This window comes from Cuculus canorus, chromosome 8 (genome assembly GCF_017976375.1).
Source record: "Cuculus canorus isolate bCucCan1 chromosome 8, bCucCan1.pri, whole genome shotgun sequence".
Classification (NCBI taxonomy): Eukaryota; Metazoa; Chordata; class Aves; order Cuculiformes; family Cuculidae; genus Cuculus; species Cuculus canorus.
This window is the reverse complement of record NC_071408.1, coordinates 21127892-21150071: the sequence shown is the minus strand read 5'-3', so window position 1 is coordinate 21150071 and position 22180 is coordinate 21127892. Positions and strand designations below refer to the sequence as shown.

The 22180-nt window shown below is 42.7% G+C and overlaps 1 protein-coding gene across 1 annotated transcript; it reads left to right on the top strand.

Annotated features, from left to right (window-relative positions):
• Positions 1 to 1252: 1252 nt before the first annotated feature.
• Positions 1253 to 22127, top strand: C8A (complement C8 alpha chain). The gene is made up of 11 exons (XM_054073083.1): positions 1253 to 1538; positions 3604 to 3700; positions 4652 to 4796; positions 5947 to 6091; positions 7575 to 7764; positions 10706 to 10906; positions 12196 to 12436; positions 16185 to 16313; positions 17164 to 17321; positions 19461 to 19683; positions 21663 to 22127. Exons 1-11 carry the CDS (start codon positions 1420 to 1422, stop codon positions 21812 to 21814), a joined length of 1800 nt encoding a protein of 599 aa, XP_053929058.1. The 5' UTR covers positions 1253 to 1419; the 3' UTR covers positions 21815 to 22127.
• The last annotated feature ends 53 nt before the right edge of the window (positions 22128 to 22180 follow it).

The following is a 22180-nucleotide window of genomic DNA, read 5'->3' as shown; positions in this document are numbered from 1 at the left end:
AAGACAAGCCCCAGGGTCATTCTGAACTTTAATTACATTAAAATAACACAGTAAGAGGTCCTTTTATTTTGATAATTTACAATACCAGCTATTGAAATGAGGTTTGCAATTAATTTGGGAAATACACAAAGTGACACTTCTACCCTAGTCTTTTGTGGACAGAGGACAATTCACTGTCTACTTAATAGCTGTAATAGCCCAAGACCAGATTTTCTTACAATAATTACACTTTCTCTTGAATTTATTGAGGTTCAAGCTTTCAGTTGTCTGCTGGGAACACTTCATTTTTGCATGAAGACTCTCAGTCCACTATGAAGAAAAAAAACAAGGAGATACAGACCCTTGTTCAAACAGAAGTGTCCATCGATCTCTTACTCTTTTTTTTTTTTTTTTTTTCTGTTTAAATGATATCTAATGAAGTTAAAGATTCCTTCTGCAATTTAGTGCCTGCCCAGGAGCCTTCAGGAGAAGGGAAGGCTATACACCAACTTGAAGGAAGAGGTATGGGATGACTTGGGTTATAGCATGACCAAATGTGTTTTCTAGTGACCATTTTTTGTTTCTTCAAACACATGAAAACTGAATATTCTTATCTTGCGACTCTTACCTTGATAATAAATAACCCATGGTATTCTTGCTTTGGATGGTTTCTTGCTTTCTTATACTTCTGCACGTTCACTAATTCTATGTTAAGATCCCAACCAGCTAAAAGCATTAGAACAACCACTGACAGATAGGTTCACACAACTTATGGGATAGAAGACAATTTCAGATTTAGAGGGTATCTTTCTTACTCCAAATCACTTTAGAAAACAAAGATTTAGATTTTCATGTTGTGGTGACTCTGTAGAGCCATCCAAAAGCCAGATGGTAACTCACATCAGCTTTGGAGATGGGACACTGCCTTATAGAGATGGCAATGGGAAGAAGCTGAATTGACATTTCCCTGATGTATCTAGAAGCTACATGTTCCTCATAATACAATTTTATGATAATCTTCAATTTGCTGTACTGGGAAGCTTTTCCCCGCTCAAAACCCAAATGCACCAAAATTACAGTTAAGTCACTGAGGGAAATAAAATGAGTTTCCTCCTCCTTCAGATTAAAAGGAGGATACAGACTGGACAAGAAACACACTGATGCAATAGGACTTGATTGACTTTAATGTGGGAACAGTTGCACAGTTTAATATACTCCCTTGACAGAAAACTGGGAATTTGTTTCCAAAAGGGCAAAGGCCCCAGGGATGTGTCCTGATTCTTTGTGATTTGATCTGTGCCATTGTCAATGATTGACCACAGCATTTTGGAGTCCAATGGTCTCTGTGCTTCTTCTAGCGGTGCTTGCTCCATGGAGTCCTGAAGCCTAAAGCTTTTGCTTGCAGCTAATCTACAGAAAACATTTACATATGGAAAAACAATGTGGTGCAACCTGTGTCAGCTTTCTCCTCTGATTCTCTCTATATGCTCACTGTCTTTAATGGCACATCAGGCCACAGCTACGGCACACAGGGAGTTTCAGGCATTGCCTTCCCACAGGTAAGTCTGCCACCCCAACAACTTTACGTATAGGAATTATGGGCAGGTCAGTCAGCCCATCAATTTTGTCCTGACTTCAGGCGTGTGCACACTGTGCTCTCTGTAAACAGCTACCAGAAAAGAAAATATTGGCAGTTGTCCAAAGCCCAAGGTAGGCATCGTAATTCCTTCTTATATGAACTGTTTGCACAATGTTTTTTCTTTCACAGAGAACTACTAAGCCTCCTGAAACTTCCTTAGAAAAATTACCCTACTGGTTTTGGGCACTTGGAATGAATTCCCTATGTAGGATAATTTGCAAGTGAATATTTTTTACATTATTTTTCATTTAATTATTTTAAATTTATCAATCTGATGTTAACAAGTGCATGTTGATAACCCGATTTTCAACCCAAGTCAGATCCTCATGCCTCTGGTTTTTTTTTCTCTGAACAATATAATTAACCTATACAAATATCATTTAGGCTTTGAAGGACAAGAATAAACAAGTTACCTTTTTTATAAAGGTATAGTGTCATGATAGGAAAATGGTTGGATTTTCTTCTACAGCTATTAATTTCAGCCTTGTTCTAAAGGCAAATATGATTTAGAAGGATCAAAAAAGGTATCAGTGATAATTGGAACGTGGAGACAAGGAGAAGGTGGAAAGGAAAAAAAATGTGGTAGTGATACACTTAATTATGAAGGCTTATTCCGATAATCCCTTTTGAAAATGAACAAAGACGAGATTTTTGATGTTTGATGAACTTATCAAACAAGGCAGAATAATGAAGAGGTAAATGTAAAATCCAATCGAAGGTGAGCCAATTAAGTACTTCGTGAATTGCTGAATGATACAACCCACAAATCCTCCTGTCAGAGCAAAAAGGCATCAATACATGCGTGTCCTCCAGCTCTGTGTTTGTCTGCAGGCTCCTGTTGTTTTCCTGGAGACATGGTGGCTTTTCATCTCATGCACTGATCTGCATCCACAGGCTTCCTTACTGAGCTGTTTCGGCTTTCATTTAGTAGACTCTCTTCTACAGCCTCTGATGAATCCCCAAAGTGCTCCACACCTCTGCTAATTATCAATATTTCTCTTTGGACTGCAGTCTCGTAAGTAAAACAGACTGCTCATTAGTTAATCACCAAAATAATAATAATGTTTTGGCTCAGAGTAACCCCTCACAATGCTTTGAAGGCAGTGACAAACAGAGTTGGGTTAGCATGCCACAGATTGCTCCTCAAGATAAAGAAACACATTATAAAAATAAAGATTGTAGGAGCAGGGACAGAAATAGAGATCATAACAACTGATCAGGAAGGCAAGAGAAGTATTTTCTTGCTGTTGTATAATGATAGTCACTGTATGCGTAGAAAGGCTGATCCAAGGGCCATTGTGATACAACTTCCTTACCATGTTCTGCTTTTATACTCTTCCTGTATTTTTTTCTCTCTTCTCAGAATTTGTTTCCTTTTAGAAACAGCCAGCCAACAAATTCCCGTATTCAACATGGCTTTGTACCTTGCCTTCTCAGCTCTGTTGGTGCAGCCATTCCCACCACTTCGCAAAACCCATGGGAATCAGATCCTGATTTCATACTTGTTAGGGAAAATACTGACCATGAGTTCACAATGGTGTAAAATTGTGAAATCAGTAGATTTCAGAACAGACCCAAGGTGATAAACACTTGGACGTTTTTAACGTGCTTTGGAGAAGAAAGCCAAAAAATAAAGCTTCTCCTTGAAACCTCTGTCTTTCCCACATTTCTTCCGTTTACTCAGTGTGTTTGGTCTTATGACGCATATAGATTTTATTGCAGTTTACCTATTGGAAAGGTTTAGGACCTCTTAGGAGAGAAGGAAAATCAAACTGAAATTCTCAGGCACTGCATCTGCTGCCCATGACCAATTCTGATGGTTAAATACTTGGAAGGGGCAGATCAGGTAGCACAGCCACCCTTGACAGAAGTCTGTCCCTGGTGGTGCCGGCTTCCCATTTTCTACAAACTAGGTCCCTGGTGGAAAAACACACACATGTATACAACTTCAAAGACCTTAGACTTCTTTCTCTTCCTCTCCTTAGAAGAAGCAGCAGAGATGTTAATTCTCCAGCTCCTGTCGACTGTCAGCTGAGCCAATGGTCAGAATGGACTGATTGCTTTCCTTGCCAAGAGAGGAAAGTAAGATTCCATCATAATGTATTCATTTATCTTCAGCTGTGTCTGTGATGAGGATGTACACACATTAATTATATATATTATACATATTCATCATTCTGAAGCATCCAGTAAACGCATCCAAATATGATGAAGATGCTCCTTGACTAGAGAGGCTCTTACTTAATCTGGTGTAAACTAGGGAATAAATGCGTTTAAGCTAGCAGAACAGCAAAATGCAAAATCAAGGCAAATAGTGGAAGAATCAGGCCAGAATATTTGCCCAAGACTTTCTTCTTTTCTGTCTCAGATTTAATTAAGTATCCCTTGATTCTTAATGCAAATATTCCAATGAAAAGAAACTAAAGCAGCCTTCATTTATCAGCTCCTGTTCACTATTTTAATATAATTTCACATATGTCTTCATAATTCTAGAATTTATTTTCAAATACCTGACATAATTTTGCTTTCTACCGAGTTCATATTCCTGCGTTGTTTGTTCCTGTGCTTATAATCAGGAGATTATTTAGCTCTTCTCTCTTTCTTTTTTATTTTTTTCCCCCTGGTTTAAAAAGCAGCAGTTCTCATTAATAATCCATCATAAATGTTGCAGGATCAGTGTTGTAATTAGTGTCTGTGTCCATCTGAGCCTGCTACATCCCAAGACAAAACATATGTAGCTGGAAAAATTCCATATTATTTCCAAGGTATAAAATAGGGAAGAGATTTTTTAAAACCACTTATTCCAGCCACCACCCCAATTCATTCATATGAACTTGAAGCAAATCTCCTGAGCTCCCACCTACCTCTGTACTGACTCTCCTCCATTTATCATGGCAGAGTCTTTGGGCCACACAAAAAAGTAACAAGATAGATAAAAGCAATATCTTTAATTGCTTTATAGCCTGTGGAGGGGATCTCTCTGGGGGATAAATGTTAGGTATTGGCAATGTTTTTCTCTCTTATGTGCTTCAGCACCGGTACAGGAGGCTGGTGCAGCCGGCAAGATTCCTGGGGCGGCAATGTGCAGGGCATCTCTGGGGCGAGCAGGCTTGCCATGCCGAGACAACATGTGCTGGACCCCCTAGCTGTGGGAAGGACTTTCGGTGTGAGGAAACAGGTGAGTGAACTGGGCACAAAATTCTGCCAAGGAGATTTCGGTCCCAGCTGGACAGACCTGCGATGATTTCAGTTCCCTGCCACGGGCAGACCTTTGCCAATCTGTGTTCAGCCCAACCAGCAGGATGATGAACTTGTACAAGAGAAAGCAGGAAACGTCCCTGTCTTTGTATTTTCCCCCAACTTTTACAGAAATCCATCCATGTTACACTCATATTTGGATTGAAAGGAAGGCAGTATGACATGGAAAAGGTTAATTTTTTCAGTGGAACAAAGAGATCAGAAATATTCTGCTCCAACTGCTGTGCTACATGCTTACACACCCCTCTATGGGCACTATCACTCCCACAATGCACCACTTTCTCTCCCTGAAAGAGACATAGTTCAATCATGAATCCAACTAGCAATCTGTTGAGGTGACATTTATTTTTAGCCATCCTCAGCTCCGAGGACTGAGATATAATATGGCTGTTAACTGAAAGTTTGACTAGCCTTGACAGATTCTTGTTTTTATACAAATGGCTTAAACTCCAACCTTGAGCATTTAATGAAAATTCTATTGAAATTTAGAAGTACAAGCCAGCTCCTTAAACAGATTATCATCTGGAGCAGGTCATCATCACTCCATTGAAGCAAGAGCAGCAGTACCAGTTCTCTCCTGCCATGAATGTCATGTCAAGGCTTTCTCCTCAATCCCAGAAGCAAAAATGTTTTCAAGTTGCCCTTCCTGCAAATATCCATTCTTGACCTATAATTGTTGCAATTAATTAAATAAATACCTCCTGTAATGGGGAGACGTAAAATTGCACTCTAATAGGATAGATCAGACTTCCTTAAGCCAAGTGGAGAAGCTCTTGCTTCCTGTAGCTTGTTTCCAAGGGCATGAATTTAGATAAAATTATCAGACCAGGGAGGTAACCTGTACTTGATTCCCATCTCATGGGAACCCAAAGGAGCAGCAATCTTGGACTTCTAGCTGCACTCACTCCGGGCTGCAAAGGCAAACCTCCTCTGAAGGATCTGGGAAGAGTAAGCCCCCAATGGAACAGCACTGTGTTTAACACCTAGCATGACTTCTTGTGGCCCCAAGATTGGAGTGGCAAACGTTTTCTGAAGGGTAGATAAGAGACATCTGTACTTGTGCACTTTAGGTCGCTGTATTAAACGGCATCTTGTGTGCAATGGAGAGCCAGACTGCAGAGATGGATCTGATGAGAATAACTGTGAGGATGAAGACATTGAAAGCCCTTGTGAACGTCTGTTCCCAATCCCAGGGTCTGAAAAAGCAGCCCAAGGGTGAGTAGTTAATCTCACCGCTACTTTCACAATCAAAACAGGATTAAGTTTTTCATATTGCTCTTCCTTAGTGATAACAGTGCTCTGTGAATTGATAGGGAGCTGTACAAAACCCAAAGGAGAGTCGCTGTCCCATGTGACCATGGGTAGCAATGAGGGAGGTAGGAGAGTTCATTTTACCTTTTATTTCAAACTCTGTCTTGGATTTACTATCTGACCTTGGCCTTTCCCAGCCACTCTGTATTCGTGATGTTCTCTTTGTACTCACATAAAAATACATCCCAGTTATCTCACAGCTTTCTCCAGCTGATAAAAGCAATATATTCAACCAAACTGTAGACCCTGGAGATGTGGCATCCTAGTGGCATCCATCCTTAAGGAGAAGATTTAACTCCAGAATTTAGGACCTCAGAGCGCAGATTCAAGGCAGAGAGGCTGAGCTCCACATGAATATACGAAGGGTACATACTCCCATCCATTAAAAAGTGTTACCCTCTTCAGTTTCAAATTTTGGCTAGGTAACGCATGCAGCAGAGAAATCAAGAACAACTCAAAAGACAAATTGTATATCATGATATTCTTGTTTTAAATATTGTGGGTTTACAAAGATACTGCCTAGTTTCACTTGTAGAATACAGGCTACAGTATGAGAATGTAGTCAGCAGTTAGACAACTTTCCCATCAGTTTGATTCAATGGTCTCTACAGTCCATGAGATAAATTTCTCTGTGGCCCAGGATCTGGGAGGGTCCATCGAAAGTTTTTCAAGATGTACATTAATTTTCACTGAGTACCCCATGTAATACTGCTCTCTGATGCATTTCTGCCACAGAACACACAAAAGAATAGTCTTGGTCTTAAAGATGATTCCTTGTTGTGAGGAGCAATGCTGCAGTCTAGTTTGAATAATGCTTGCATTTGGGGCCATAGAATTACAGGGAATATTAAGTAACAGCTGTGATGACTGGAGAGCAGGAAGTAAGAGTCATAAGGAAATAACAAGCTAGAGCCTTGGCAAAGTTCAAGCAGAATGCAAGTCTGCTAACTCCTGAGAAATGGGATCATTCCTAAAAGGAAGAAGATGAAATTAAGATAGAAAACAATTACAGGGAATGCCAGGAAACACTTTGTGACAGTGAGATGCATTAGTCTCATGGAAGACCTGGAGGAATTCTGGGACTTTGAGACTTTCATAACTGTTCTTGCTGGGATGGACTGGACAATTTAACTTATTTCTTCCATTTCTAGCAGACTGGTCCAAAGCAATATCGTGGAAATAAAATGGCTGTTTGCCTCCTGTTAGCTTTGGGAAAAGACATAGCAAGGACATAACAAACCCTATCCTTGGATTTTAGGTGATATCCAAATGCAGAAGTCAGAAGCCTAAAGGCAGATAACTTGTCAGGAGAACAGAAAGAACAGAGACTGTTGGGGAAATGAAACGGGAGCTATGGTTAACTTTCTGAATGCTACTTCTTTCCAAGATACAATATATTAACACAGGAAGAGAGACAGTATGTATATGATCCTAGTTTTTTGGGGGGCCACTGTGAGTATGTCTACAATGGAGACTGGCGGGAGCTGAAGTATGACACTGCATGTGAACGTCTGTACTACGGAGATGATGAGAAGTATTACCGCAAACCTTACAACTTCCACATCTACCAGTTCCTAGTAAGTACTTTGGTTAAATTTAACAATGCTTTCCCAGCTAAAAGCAAAAACTTCCCATAAAGATATTATGTACATTTTATCATTCATTACAGATTGTCTTTCAAGATACCTTTCTCTACCTGTCCCCAAGACAATGATATAAACAAGCAATGATATAAACACTGGTTTATGGCACATAAGGAACTAATATGCTTTATTACCCAGACATGCTTACTACTTACTCTAGCCGAGTCAGAGCCAAAAAAAATGGATTCTCTCTAAATTATGTTATTAATGAGCTGTAGAACTTGCACAAGTCACTTGTCTCTCTAGGGTGGGCATGTGTAAAAGGAGAACAAAGCTACCAGTTCAATCTTTGAAAGCATTTTAAGTCTATGGCATGGCTACAATGGACATAAATCCAAATTCTGAGCGAGACAAAGACCCTGAAATCCATCACCCTGTATCACAACACCTATGTTCTGTAGGGTCACATCTGATGTTGGAAACTGAACCAAGCAGAGCAGGGATTCAACACAGGTCTTCCACATCATAAGTGAGTGCCCTAGACACACTCTCTAACAGCTATCATGCTTGTCATAGTATCATAGAATAGTTAGGGTTGGAAAGGACCTTAAAGATCATCTAGTTCCAACCTCCCTGATGTGGGCAGGGACATCCCACTAAATCAGGCTGCCCACTGCCCCATCCAACCTGGCCTTGAACATCTCCAAGGATGAGGCAGCCACAACCTCCCTAGGCAACCTGTTCCAGCGTCTCACCACTCTCATGGTGAAGAAATTCTTCCTAATGTCTGGTCTAAATCTGCCCCTCTCCAGTTTATACCCATTCCCCCTGGTCCTATCACCACAAGCCTTTACGAATAGCCTCCCTCTCCCGCTTTCCTGTAGGCCCCCTTCAGGTACTGGCAGGTCACTACAAGATCTTCTCTGAGCCTTCTCTTTTCCAGGCTGAACAAGCCCCACTCTCTCAGCCTGTTCTCATAGGGAAGGTGCTCCAGCCCTCCGATCATCTTTGTGACCCTCCTCTGGACCCGTTCCAACAGCTCCATATCCTTCTTACATTGAGGATTCCAGAACTGGACGCAGTACTCCAGATGAGGTCTCACAAGAGAGGAATAGAGGGGTAGAATCACCTCCCTTGCCCTGCTGGCCACGCTTCTGATGGACACAGTTGGCCACCTGGGCTGTGAGCACACATTGCCAGCTCATGTCGAGCTTCTCATCCACCAGCACCCCCAAGTCCTTCTCTACGGGGCTCTCTCAATCACATCATCCCCCATCGTGTACTGAAAACGGGGATTGCCCTGACTCAGGTGCAGGACCTTACGCTTGGCCTTGTTGAACCTCACGAGGTTCTCACAGCCCCACTTCTCCAGCCTGTCCAGGTCCCTCTGGATGACATCCTGTCCTTCCGATATGGCAACTACGCCACTCAGCTTGGTGTCATCTGCAAACTTGCTGAGGGTACACTCAATCTCACTGTCAATATCATTGATAAAGATATTAAACAGCCTCGGTCCCAGTACGGACCCCTGAGGGACACCACTCGTCACTGATCTCCATCTGGACTCTGAGCCATTGACAACTACTCTCTGAATATGACTATCCAACCAGTTTCTTATCCACCTTACTGTCCACCCATCAAATCCATCTCTCTCCAGTTTAGAGAGAAGGATGTTGTAGGGGACTGTGTCAAAGGCTTTACAGAAGTCTATATAGATCATATCTGTCGGTTTACCAGTGTCCACTGCTGTGACTACCCCATCATAGAAAGCCACCAAGTTGGTCAGACAGCACTTGACCCTGGTGAAGCCATGCTGGCTGCCACTAATCACCTCCCTGCCCTCCATGTGCTTTAGCATAGCTGCTAGGAAGATCTGTTCCATGATCTTCCCAGGCACAGAGGTGAGGCTGACAGGTCAGTAGTTCTCAGGGTTGTCTTTTCTATCCTTTTTAAAAATGGGCACAACATTAGCCTTCTTCCAGTCACTAGGGACTTCTCCTGATTTCCATGACTTTTGCAATGACTTTTGCATGACTTTTTGCAATAACATGACACACATTTTATTCCAGGGGAATATTACAGGCACTGGCTCAATGCAAGTGGCTTTCATGTCCTCCCAGCAGGCAGAGTCCCTTGCACCCCTTAGTCCCCAGTCCGACTCATCACACAAGGCCAAGTTTTCTCACCCCTTTACCTGCTGCTGTCAGTGGAAGGACATCTACATCATGGTCAGGTACTAAGGAACACTTGAGCACTCCCCATATCCATCTTGACTTAGGAGCTATTACCTTCTGGGGTCTAAGAAGTAACTGAGATGGTTTTTTTTTCAGCATTGGTAATTTTGCTGGCTTTTTATAGATATGGCAAATAGCACAGCCCAGATTCAGCAAGGCTGCTCGGCTCCTTATGCCAGCAAACTACACCAGTCAAGGAAAAGGTCACTTCTCTAAAACACAGGCAAAATAATGTTTGCTCTCTAGTGTTGCCATTGCAAGTGGCTGGATCACTACTGTTGAATTTTCTTCCTAAATAAATTCATCTGGAAGCAGGCTGGAGAGAAAAAAAAATCATTCCAAATCATTGAGATTTGGCAGAGCTGTAAGAAACTGGAAGGAGGGTTTTATTACAGGAAGTGACAGGCTAGCTTAACAGGCACTATTACCAGCTCTCGCTGTAGGGGTACTGCTTTGAGTGGCTAAACACAAACTCTTCCCCTGCCTGGAGATGGATGAAACAAAAGGCATGGCTCTCTGCGTTTCTCATATATTTCCAATGAAATGGCATGTTACTTAATTCTTTATTCCACATTCACTGAAACCAGTGTCAGAGCAGCCAGGAGCATCATGGGCTTCAACAGAGGCACCATCAGCTCCTTAGTGAAATAGGTAAGGAAGGGAAGTACCTGAAAAATTAATGTCTGCTCCTTTCACTTTAGGCTCATGCTGATTCTGGGTTTGCTTTTGAATTTTACGATGATTCAAAGGATCTGCTTGATGCTCTTAAAAGTGATAAATCCAAAACAAAAGGCTTTACCATTGGAATTGGGTCTGCAGGATCAGATTTGCTGTTAAACCTGGGCTTCACTTTATCAAGTGGCAAAGGATCCCTGAAGAATTTCACACAGTACACTGAAAAGGTAAAAAAAAAATAATCAAAAAATTAGTGATGCATATGCTCCAATCCCATCATCTTTGCATCACATGGTCAGGTCGTAACTTATGTCAGTTTATGCTCTCAAATGCATTTTTTAACACATAGTAATTGTACCTTAATTTGTTCATGTAATTGCAAATGTATGATCGTTAGTAATCCTGTTTGTTGTTCTTATTACGTTTTAGAAAACAGGGAATGGGAATAAAATTGAATTACGAAATACCACAACACATGTTATATCACCCCATTCTGTTTCAGGGCTACATTAAGCACATAAATAAAAATATGTTTAAAATGATGATGAGGGAGGAGGAAATATCAAGATGTTGATCAAAACAGTTGTCCTCAGGGAATGATCGCTGGTAGCAAATATATCTTGTCCAAATTAATACAAGCTGTCTTATGGTAGGGAAAGATGCTACTTTTTATGGGAGGTTAAAATACTGTATTAAAAAAAAATACCTGATAACAGTGTATATTTCTCAAAGTGGGTTTATATTATGGACTAGGTGTGACAATCTCTTTCCAATCTAATAATACGAGTGCTGGTATTTCCCACATTTACCGTCCCCATCTCCACTTCTCTCATGGCTGTTGGCAGAAAACAATAAAGAGGAATTACTTTGATGGTGTTCCGAGTTCAAATGCCCTTAAAAGCTGTTTGAAATAGGCACTTTTACCGCATTTACTATGCCCTTGTCTACACTCACACGATGTTTGCAGCTAAATGATGATCAATGATTGGAGGAATCATTTAAAGGGCTGTTCTGGCTGCATGCGAGCCTTGTCCAAGGCAGGGGGCAATCTAGAAAAGGAGTTGTGGATTTAGCAGTATATCTAAGAAATCCTCCCCCTGTCAGCACTCTCCTGACTAAGGCAACACCCCACTGCTGGGGTTGGGCTAGGCTTGCCATCAGCTCTTGTCCTGAATCACTGGCTGAGGCTTAGATAAAAGAAATAGTAGAAATGAAGGATGGAGGGGGATCATGTGGAGCCCCATTCTGAAAGTACTCACACATCAATAAAAAAATCCGATAGCATCCAAGCTCATGGCTTTGCCCTTTACCTCATACAGCACACAAGAAAAAGACACTAAAAATAAATTCTAGTGATTTAATTTAAGCCTGGGCTTCTTTTCATGCCTTCACCATACACTGACAGTCAGAGATTTAAGCTTTCTTCTGCAAACTTAATGACTTGGAATGGTTTTTTTGTTTGGTTGGTTTTTTTAAGTGAATGGTGAGTGGCACCACCTGTTTTCTTTACCTGCAGGAGGTTGGATTCATTAGAGGTGTGACAAAGGTGCAGACAGCCCGATTCAAGATGAGAAGGGACAACATTGTTTTGGATGAAGATGTGCTGCTCTCCCTGCAGGAGCTTCCAGACATCTACAACTATGGCATGTATGCCAAATTTATCAATGACTACGGCACCCATTTCATGACATCTGGTACTATGGGAGGCATCTTTGAGTACATCCTTGTCGTCAATAAGGAGGAAATGAGAAAAAAAGGTTAGAAAACCATAAAGTAGTCCCTGTGCACAACTTCCTGCTCTAAATTAGACATTTCTAACATGGATGCTATGGGGCTGGGCTGGTCCACCAGAGTAATTCATCCATCTCCGGCGGCTCCCCACAGCCATCACATCCCTGGTCCATGGGAGGGCGGGTGCTCATTGGCGCCTCTTTGCTGAGCTAGCTGGCATGTCCTGTCACATGACGGACACATACTCTTTACAAGCCCAAAAATGCACAGGGAGGGGTGGGTTAGAGGTACACATGTGTCATTCACAGGATGGATGCACTACTGGCCACACAGTGGGGGCTAAGCTTAAGATTTTGGTAGCTTAGGAAGGAGCCTGAGTGTCTTTTTCTCCCTTTTTTTCAGTCTAAGGTTCTAGACTTCTCTTAACTTCTCCTGTTTCTTATAGTCTTTGTTCTGGCCATTCATGTACACTCAAGGACTGCAAACTCATCCATAATAAAAAATGAGAGCTGACTCATGATCTACCCTCCTAGTGGTGAGCATTTCAATTTTCTGTAAATTGAAATAATGCATTGCACTTGGCAATACCACTCGACTTTACTCTGGTTAGTGTCAAATCTGAAGACTGACAGACCTCTGTTAGCTCCAGTTCTCAAGAAGTTAGAGTGTATGAGACTGAGAGCCATACCTCTAAATCTCAGTTAAATAAAATAGACACTGCAGCTATCTAGAGTGCAAGAATAGCTATTACTGTTGAGCCAAAGCATAACATTTTTCCTAATCAAAAACATAAGATGCATAATAATAATAATATAGTACTTTAGTACACTAACTGGATCGTCAACTTTTGCAAAGGTGTTGACAATTCAATAGATCCCAGTTCCCAATAGGGCCATCACTCTGCTCTGCTGACAGTAATGCTGCCTTGGTAATGCCAGACTGGACATTTATGCAAAAGAAAAATGTGATTTTGGACAACAGCTGCAAATTGCTGCAATTCCATTGATTCCATTACTTTCCATGTTTCTGCCTCACATTCTGCCTCCAGTCTGGAATGGTTTTGTGTCGTCAGCTCTATGATTAACTGTGCACTCCATACTGAGCATTAACCATGCTATTTTTTCCACAAAAAATTAACTGAGAGAATTTTCATCAAGTTCCTGAACTACTAGTGTTTGGAAACATGATGCCTCTTCATTTATTCACTTTGAAGAGTGATATAGAAGTGAACAAGATCTTGGCAAGCAAGTCTTCAGGAAGCAGACTGCCAATTTCAGAGGAAAAATGAATCAACAGTATGTAGAGAGGGGCTATTATTTTGCTTTATCTTGTGCTTGCTATTTATATAAGGAGGACATTTACTGCTATGAGATGCCCTGTTTTAGGAAAGAAGGATGTTGAAGTTCAGCAAAAGACAAAAATCTGCCACAGCAGAGAAGTAATTTTCATTCTAATGTAGCATGCTTTTGTGATCTTCATCTAACCCAGACTTTGCTAGAAAGTCCACATTTACCAAGTCAGCAGTGCTCTACATCATACAATGTAGATCCAAAAGGACTCGCTTGCAGTGGCTGACATGCCACTGTCTAAAACCATTTAATGAAAAGTTGACTTTCAATGGCAACAAGAGCCATGCTTGAAGGCTGTGTTTGCAAGAGGATTAGCTGCCTCCTCTGAGGAATAGTAAAGATCAGGATATATAGTGCTCAAGTCTTAAAATCATAGCTTCAGAAGACGAGTTTGAAGCCATGCAGGTGCCTGGAGATGTACTGCTGAGTCCCCACGGGGTTGAGCAGCAAGGCACTTACTTTAGATCAGCCACTGCATCCTGAGAGCCCACCTAGCCCATAAGGCTATGTGTTAAATGCTCTGGAAGAGAAATCACTCTTTTTAGATATACCAGTGACTAAAGCACATGCCCAGGAAAAAGATTCCTAGTCTGAATCCTCCCTAAACAAGCGATAACTTGGATGGTTGCTGAGCATGCAGCTAGGAATAGGCATGAGCTGGACTTCAGCCATCTAGAAAACCTGAATTTTGAAAATTAAGTCTGCTCCTGGGTTTACCCAGGAATAGACCACAGTTCAGCAGCACAGAGCATAGGACTGCAGTTTTGCTGCCAGACGCATTTCTAGCTATCAGGCTGCAAGGGCTTGTGTGAATGTGGTCATGAGTGAAATATATACACATGTCAGAATGAGGTCCCTTGTTGCTTTGCCATCAATATTTTTCATTACTTGTTTTTAAAATAGATTGTTACGGTTCTATTATTTAGCAGAAAACAGCATAATGTGTTCACACATTACAAGAACATTTATGGGAGAAACATTATGCACAGAGTAAATTAGAAAGAGTCTTCATATATTCTGATTAATCCAAAATGCAGCAGTAAATCTTATCACTAGAGCACATTTAACTATCGCAAATTATATCATATAAAAAAAACTATCAGGGCTCCCCCCTCAAGAGCCAATATATTCTATGGCCACCCTTTTGCAATGATAACCACTTCTCATTTATCAAGACCCAATCTTGCTGCAACCAATAGCAAATTGTATTGACAGACCCTCGCTGAACATAATTACTCAACAGGAACCATGGTGAATCAATTAATCAGGGTGTTCCTCAAGCTTAATTTTGTGGCACTCCAAACCCAAGATAAGCAATCACTCACATTGCTTTGGGTGAATGAACTTTACCCACTGTGTTTACAACTGCTGAAGAGTTTAGTGTAAGTAATTGAGTGCTACACATTTAATCTTTCTCAAGGGCCTAGTTTTGCAATGGTATGTAACTCCCTTTGAAGTCTTGAATATGCTTCAGCTCTCACCAGTCTGAATTCAGGACTTGTAGTGCTGAGCACCTCTGCTGGTTAGGAACCCCCAAGCCAACAAGCAGATCCATGCCCTGCATGGCTCCCATGAGCCTCTCCTGTAGGGTGTGCAGAAAGGAATAAAAACAGAACTATGGGTATTTTACCAGTATTTTAAACACAAGCAAGACAAGACACTGCTCCAAGGAGATGAGGTGAGACAGTTCAGCAGACAACACTCTGGGTTGGGGCTCAGCTGGAGGTTCAATTTTTAAGCCACGATGCACAAATCCCACTGACCTCTGTGCCTCCCTTTCAAAACCAGGGTATTGATCACCAGGCTGCTTTGTAAAACACTTTAAGGTCCTCCAACAAAAAGGGCAATATAAAAGTTACCTATTACTTACAATACTTATTTATTGAAATCAATGGATTTTCTAACTACTAGAGAAGATGGCCATATATTTGCACCACACTGAAGTGCGTATATTAAACCAGGCTGTATGAAATATGCGCGTTGCTTACCTTGGTGAAACCACCTCATTAGTTCCCTTCTTCCCTCTGCAGTTTCTTCATAGGTCTCCAGTTACATATTTTCATGATGTACGTGATGGTGATGATAGCAGCAGCCCACCAGCAAGCAGAAATGCTTTGGCAGCTCTCAGCAGATGCACCTTTTGCAAGCTGCTGCTGAAGGGTTCTACTTAAACCATTAATACATGGTTCAGACCCTGAGTTTAGGTAAAGTAGCAGGGATCTATTGATTTCAGCTGCTGTTCCCAGCTTTATCCCAGTTACAAGTTAGCTTTATCCCAGTTACAAGTTCTGTCCTCTGTGCCAAATAGCTCTTGACTTTGAAGAAGAGACCATGCAAATAACTGAAAAAAAACTGAGTAGGAAAACGAACATTCTTTCATTCTGAATGAGTCACTGGCTTTACTCATTTCCTTTCTGTTTTGCAGACATCAGCGCTGAGGAGATAAGTGCCTGTATTGGCTATTCAATTGGCCTTACTGGCAGCGAGAGCAAACTGCATTTGGAAGCGTCTGTGTCATCCTCTGACTGCGCAAAGAAAGGATTTCTGAAAACTGGTATGATAGCAGGGTAGATGTCTGCAAAGACATCTTGAGTCACTTCTTTTGGTCACTGGGGCATGGAGTTTTAAGCAGGGTCACACAAGGGTATGAAGAAGGGAGCTCTGGTGCCATCCCCAGCTATGGCTCAGGCCCAGTTGTGGGACCAAAGTGACTCTGAGTCCAAGTCTCCACTGATTGCTCTTGACAGAGCAGGAGTTAAAGTAGCAATACTTGGATTAGAAAACCATGTAAATAGAGGCAGAGGGGTGGCTGGAAGGTTGCAGTCCCTATAGCCACAATAGGGCATGGAGGGCAAGGGCAACATGACAAGCCGCCCAGGGAGGTGGTTGAGTCCCCATCCCTGGAGGTATTTAAAAGATGGGTAGACGAGGTGCTCAGGGACATGGTTTAGTGGCAGAGAGGAATGGTTGGACTTGATGATCCAAGTGGTCTTTTCCAACTTGGTGATTCTATGGCAACTATTATTAAAGAAGTAAAAACTGACTATATGAAGTACTCAGAGAGGTTAGGAAGCCCACGATTTGTAAATCGCTTAACCAGATACAGACAGCATGATCTACTATCCACATATTAACTAAAAACCAAGGCCAGAGGTGTGCAAGCTCTTCAGGTCCTACCAGCTTAGAGCATTAGGGATGCTCAACTTGTCCCCAACCGCTTTGTGATAACATGGCAGGGCTTGCCCCACGAGCAGGGCATACCGAGCTCCCATTGATTTCAGGAGGCAGCATCAGTGCCATTCACTGATAGCCTCTTGCATGATCGATCTTACCTCCATTAAGCAGTTTCTATTGTATGTGTGGAAACAGTAACTAAATAATACAGGTGTAATTCAACTTTTCAGATACTGAGAGCAACAGTGCAGTTGTGGAAGATATTATTCCTCGGATTAGAGGTGGAGATACCAGTTACACCGGAGGGCTCTTAAACAGTTGGGATGGCAATATGTATCGTCACTGGGGAAGGTCATTAAAATATAATCCTGCTGTTATTGATTTTGAGGTAAGGCTTTTCTGCAGGTGAAGAAACTCTGCTGCTATAAGGAATGAAAGTGTAGTCGAGCAGATCATTTTGTATTTTTATTGTGATCCCATCACAGAACAAGATTAAATGTAATGGGCCACTGATCTGGTAACCTCTTATTCATTTCACAATGGGGAGTACATCTCCCACCAGCTGCATCTGCAGGGAGACGGACAAGGAGCTTAATGCTGGATTAGTGCTGAGTTAAGTTTTTGATGTGCCCCCAAATAGCTTCCCAATGAATAGCTCTCCACGGTTGCCTTCATCCCTATTATTCTCCCTGATTCAGTCCACTCTCCTGTATAAGCAGGGCACTCTCAGTAGGCTGGGGAAGGACTTGCTTCCCCAGCAAAGGCTCTACGTAGACCCCCCTGCTTTTCATCTGCCTCAGAGCTGCAGCAGCTATGCCTAACCTCTGCAGACCATGGTGGGTATAGCTGTGAGTGCTTCCAGCAGTTATTAGAGCAGGGGGCTTGTCAGGTGGGTCCTGTCTTTTTCCACATTCCAAAAAGATGGTTCGTGGCCGTAAAAATCAGCCAGGATCTCCTCCTCCTTTTTGTGTAATAGGATGCCCTGTAAAATTGAAAGATCACTGAAGCATCCTACAGGGCTTCAGAGATGGGAAGAAGAGAGGATGGAAAGGGAGTGAGAAGAGGAACCCTACAGACAAATAATCCAGGGACAGAGACTGCAGAGGTGTGTTGAGCTGGGCACAACTCCTTGGCTGGGGTCAAGAGTACCACATCTACCTCAAGATGCTCTCATCGCTGGTCTGCCCCAGGAATGCAGCTGGGGAGTGTGGTGGAGGGAACCACAGTCATGGCAGGGACACGTTGCCACTTCAATCCCTCTCATCTTCATTTCAAAGCACACCCACTCCTCACTCTGACAGAAGGTGGGAGAAGGGAAAATGGAATCAGGAATTATCTGTGTTATTGGCAGAGTAAGAGAGACTCTGCAAACCTTCCTGGGCAGCACCCTGGCTACAGAAAGCCCAGATAACATAGAAGAACTTTCATGTCCAGCTGCAGGTTATTCACCTTCCTGCACAAGTTCCCATCAATTCTGAGCAAAATTTATTGCAATTTTCCAGTAAACCACGGGCTGAGCTCTCTGTTGGCTGCTCTGAAGCTCAGCAGTCACTGTGCAACCAGAGCTACAGATAAGGGCTCATGTCCACTTCAGCAGCTCTTATCTGCAGCTCCCTCTCGTTTGTTAAACACGCTTGGGTAAATTTGTCTAAGAGCTCTTCCCATAGCCCGGCTGATCCTCCCCACAAATTACTCTCAGTGCATCTTGTGCAATGAGACAATGCCCAGCTCTTCTCTGGGACTGGTTTCCACCAATTCCCAGCCAAGATCCACAGCGTTAGCACAGGCATATGGATGGATAAGTGTAAATACGTGTCCTTAGACCAGCCCTGAGCTTTCAACTTTAATATTCAGTTGAATATTAAGATTCAATTGGATGAGTTATAATTAGTTGCCCAAACTGAACTGGCTTTGCTCAATGGCATACAGGAACTGGATTTTGCTGCTGGAAATATTATGAGCATGTTATATTTTTAAACCTGTAAATGGCACAATATTATTTCTCCCAATCAAAGGGCAAAAAGTAGGTAGGCAAAATTCTCCAAGCTCAGCATTTACTGGATGTTTCACAATCTAGTCACCATTAGTGGTAAATTGGCATTAAGTTTTGATGATAACCACTGTCCAAAGCTCTTGCCAAGACATTTTGGTTCAAAAAAGCAAAAAGCATGCAATAATCTCTGAGATCGTGACAGCACTAAGAAATCAATCAAAAAAATGGGCTTACTGGAGTGTTCTAATTTATCATTTGAGTCCACACTGAAACGCCAAAGCACATCCAGAAAAGCCAATCCCATAGAAACCTCTAAGATGAGGAAGGTTTTGGAACGGTGGTTTCTCACTGGGGCCCATCAGTCGTGGCAACACATTTGCATGATGTACATGAATCTGTCGAGGAAGACAAATGAGATTTTTCTGGGCCCTGAGTTTATCCAGCGATATCACAGTTCTCTGACTGTGGTATGGTAGCATCTCAGTGAGTGCCCAGCTGAAATTTCTCTGTGCTCTCTGTCTCCATCCCATGCAGCTGCAGCCAATCCATGAAATTCTCCGCAGAAGCAACCTTGGTGACATGGAAACCAAACGGCAAAACCTCAAACGGGCTTTGGATGATTACTTGTTGGAGTTCAACGCCTGCCGCTGCGGACCATGCCAAAACAACGGTGAACCCATTTTGGTGGGAGACACCTGTTTCTGCCAGTGTCGACCAGGTTACGGAGGCCCTGCCTGTGAGCAGACTAAGCGCCGAGGTAAGAACCTGGTGTGTACACACAGCATAGGAGGGCAAAAAGCAGCAAAGGGACAGGGTTTTCTCCACCACATTGTTAACTGACAGCTCTTTACACCCATGCATGAACCAAGCCTTTGTTTCTCTATCATTTCTGTTTCTACGCTATCCTAAGCAGCCCTGCAAGAGATTTGTATTAGCAGCTCAGATGATTATTATCAACAATTTAGTGGAAATGAGGAGGTGTTTAATAGCTGGAGACTTATTGACACATTGCAAAGAGCTGAGGTGGGGTGCAGTGTGGCAGCAGCCTGGCAAAGCCCAGCTGCCCACATTTCCCACCAAGGGCTGGGCTCTGCTTGCCTGCAGTGCTCTATGGACACAGCTCATTACTGCAAATGAGATCCTCATCTGGTCCTTACTGACTGGCATGTCATGTTCCCCTGGAGGGAATCCCTGTGGCATCCCCCTAAAGATGACTGCTGCAAGGGTGAAAGCACAGACCTCAACAGGCAGGGAGGAAAGGGAGGCTGAAAGAGTCAGGCTAAGCAGCAGGGAAGTGGTGCTCCAGCAATGCCCACCAAAACAGCTGTTTTAGTGAAAAAAATGCCACATTGCCAAATTCAGTGGCCTCCATGGGAAACACTGTAACCAGGAAAGTATCTATTTTGAGGGAGAAAAAAATATGGTTTTCCAAAGTGACAGGCTTTTATTTATGTTTTCTTTATTACTTTATATGCTATCCTAAAAAATTAAATGGGTGGCAAAAAAAGTGAGTCTTGGAATAAGTTTTTTTTAAATTAAAAAAAGTCACAGCTCTTTCTGGATATTTTTGTCCTGATTTGTGATGACGAAAAAAAAAAATGATCCAAATCTCAGTACATGAAGCTGGCAGAAAAATCTATCTTCAGAGCAGTTCCACCAGGCAGAGCTCCAGGCCTTCCACCATGTGCTCATAACTAGGATCTTGCCACTGGAAAATCAAAGCTGTGATGAGATAAGGAGTTAGGGCAGAGCTGGATAGAAAGTTTACGAAGCTGAACTCAAAAGCACTGCTTCAGTGACTGAAATGGGGGTTTCTTTAAAAATCTCAGGTTGAGTTGTCTCCAAATCCAAGGAATCTGCCTTAGAGGACAAGGTTTGAAAGCTCAGGACCTGGACCCAAAGCAGCCCACCAAACTGGCCAGTCCCTGAGCTACCTGCTTTTAGCAAATATTGGGTACAGACACACTTCCAGCTCATAGACAATTTCTAGTTCTATATTTTTACTTCCAAAACTCATTTAGGATCAAACCCAGGTTTTTTTTTTAAAGCACAATGTTGCAGCAGACTGGAAACTCAGCTTCCCACCCTGCACTAAGTAAGAGTGCACATATCTGTTTTTGCTGTCTGGATTAATAAAGTGCCCAAGCCAGGCATGAAGGCCAGTTGAGTAAATAAAAAATGACAGTAAATGACAGCCATCAAGCATTCCCATCATTCAGGAGCACCACCATAATCCATAGTATCAAACACTCCTGACAACTCAGTCTGTACTGTAATGGAAAAGTTTTGAAATGACCCATCCCCAAACGGATGGCCAGAGTTTTCAGAACACCCCCATGATGTTAGGAGACTTCTGTCCCTCTGCCTTGGTCTGAGGTGAGAATGTTAGCGCCCAGAGAGCTATCAGCTGCCCTTTGGGAAAGGAAAGCCAAGCTGCAGCCTTTCATATGAGCAGAGAATAAAAGGAAACAGCGTGTCTGGAGAAGGAGATGCTGCTTGGTCTCCCATTTGAAAGCACCTTGATCTCTACAGCCTTCTGTGGACCGGGGTGGATCAGGGAGTCCCTCTTGCAGCAGAGGTTGCACTCAGAGCTGAAATCATGAAACCGCTGGGGGAATTCAGCTCAATCTTCCTCCTCTGGTCCCACCCAAAATATGCTGCTGCAGTCAGACTATATGTAGCACTTCCGACTGAGTACTTTTTTCTTTCTTTTTTTTTTTTTTAATGCGTTTACAGGCAGTGAGACCAATGGGCGCTGGAGCTGCTGGTCACAGTGGGGTCCCTGCCAGTCAGGCACAGCTCGACGCAGCCGGCAGTGCAACAACCCAGCCCCACAGGGTGGTGGGGAGCCCTGCGTGGGGAGGGATGTGCAGAGCAAGTCCTGCTGAAAGCCCACCGGACAGCATCGCTCCCCACAGGCACGTGGTTGACAGCGGTTTACAGTCTGTGCTGGGCTATAAATACAGGCATAATCCTCCAATGGAATTACGCTGGCAAGAAATAATTGTCAACTACTCCATCTCTCTATGTATGGAGACATTGGATTTGCTGTATAAAACCAGACCAATTGCTCAGGTTGACTGAACGCGTGTCTGGCTGCCCTCTCGCCCCACAAGATGTGATGGGAGCCCCACCAGTTCACAACAGCAAGGCTGCACTACAGGAGATGCTGGAGAACCCACATGGGTGGCTTTGCTGATACAACATGTCATGAAATAAATTTAATAAAAGTGTTTACATAAGTAAGCTTGACT

What these genes read in the sequence shown, in the direction of transcription:
- C8A (XM_054073083.1), top strand. Translation starts at nt 1,420, where the DNA reads ATGTGGTGCAACCTGTGTCAGCTTTCTCCTCTGATTCTCTCTATATGC. An exon ending in CTTTCGGTGTGAGGAAACAG is followed by an intron (nt 4,797 to 5,946) that starts GTGAGTGAACTG and finishes TGTGCACTTTAG; the next exon opens with GTCGCTGTATTAAACGGCAT. An exon ending in TCACACAGTACACTGAAAAG is followed by an intron (nt 10,907 to 12,195) that starts GTAAAAAAAAAA and finishes CTTTACCTGCAG; the next exon opens with GAGGTTGGATTCATTAGAGG.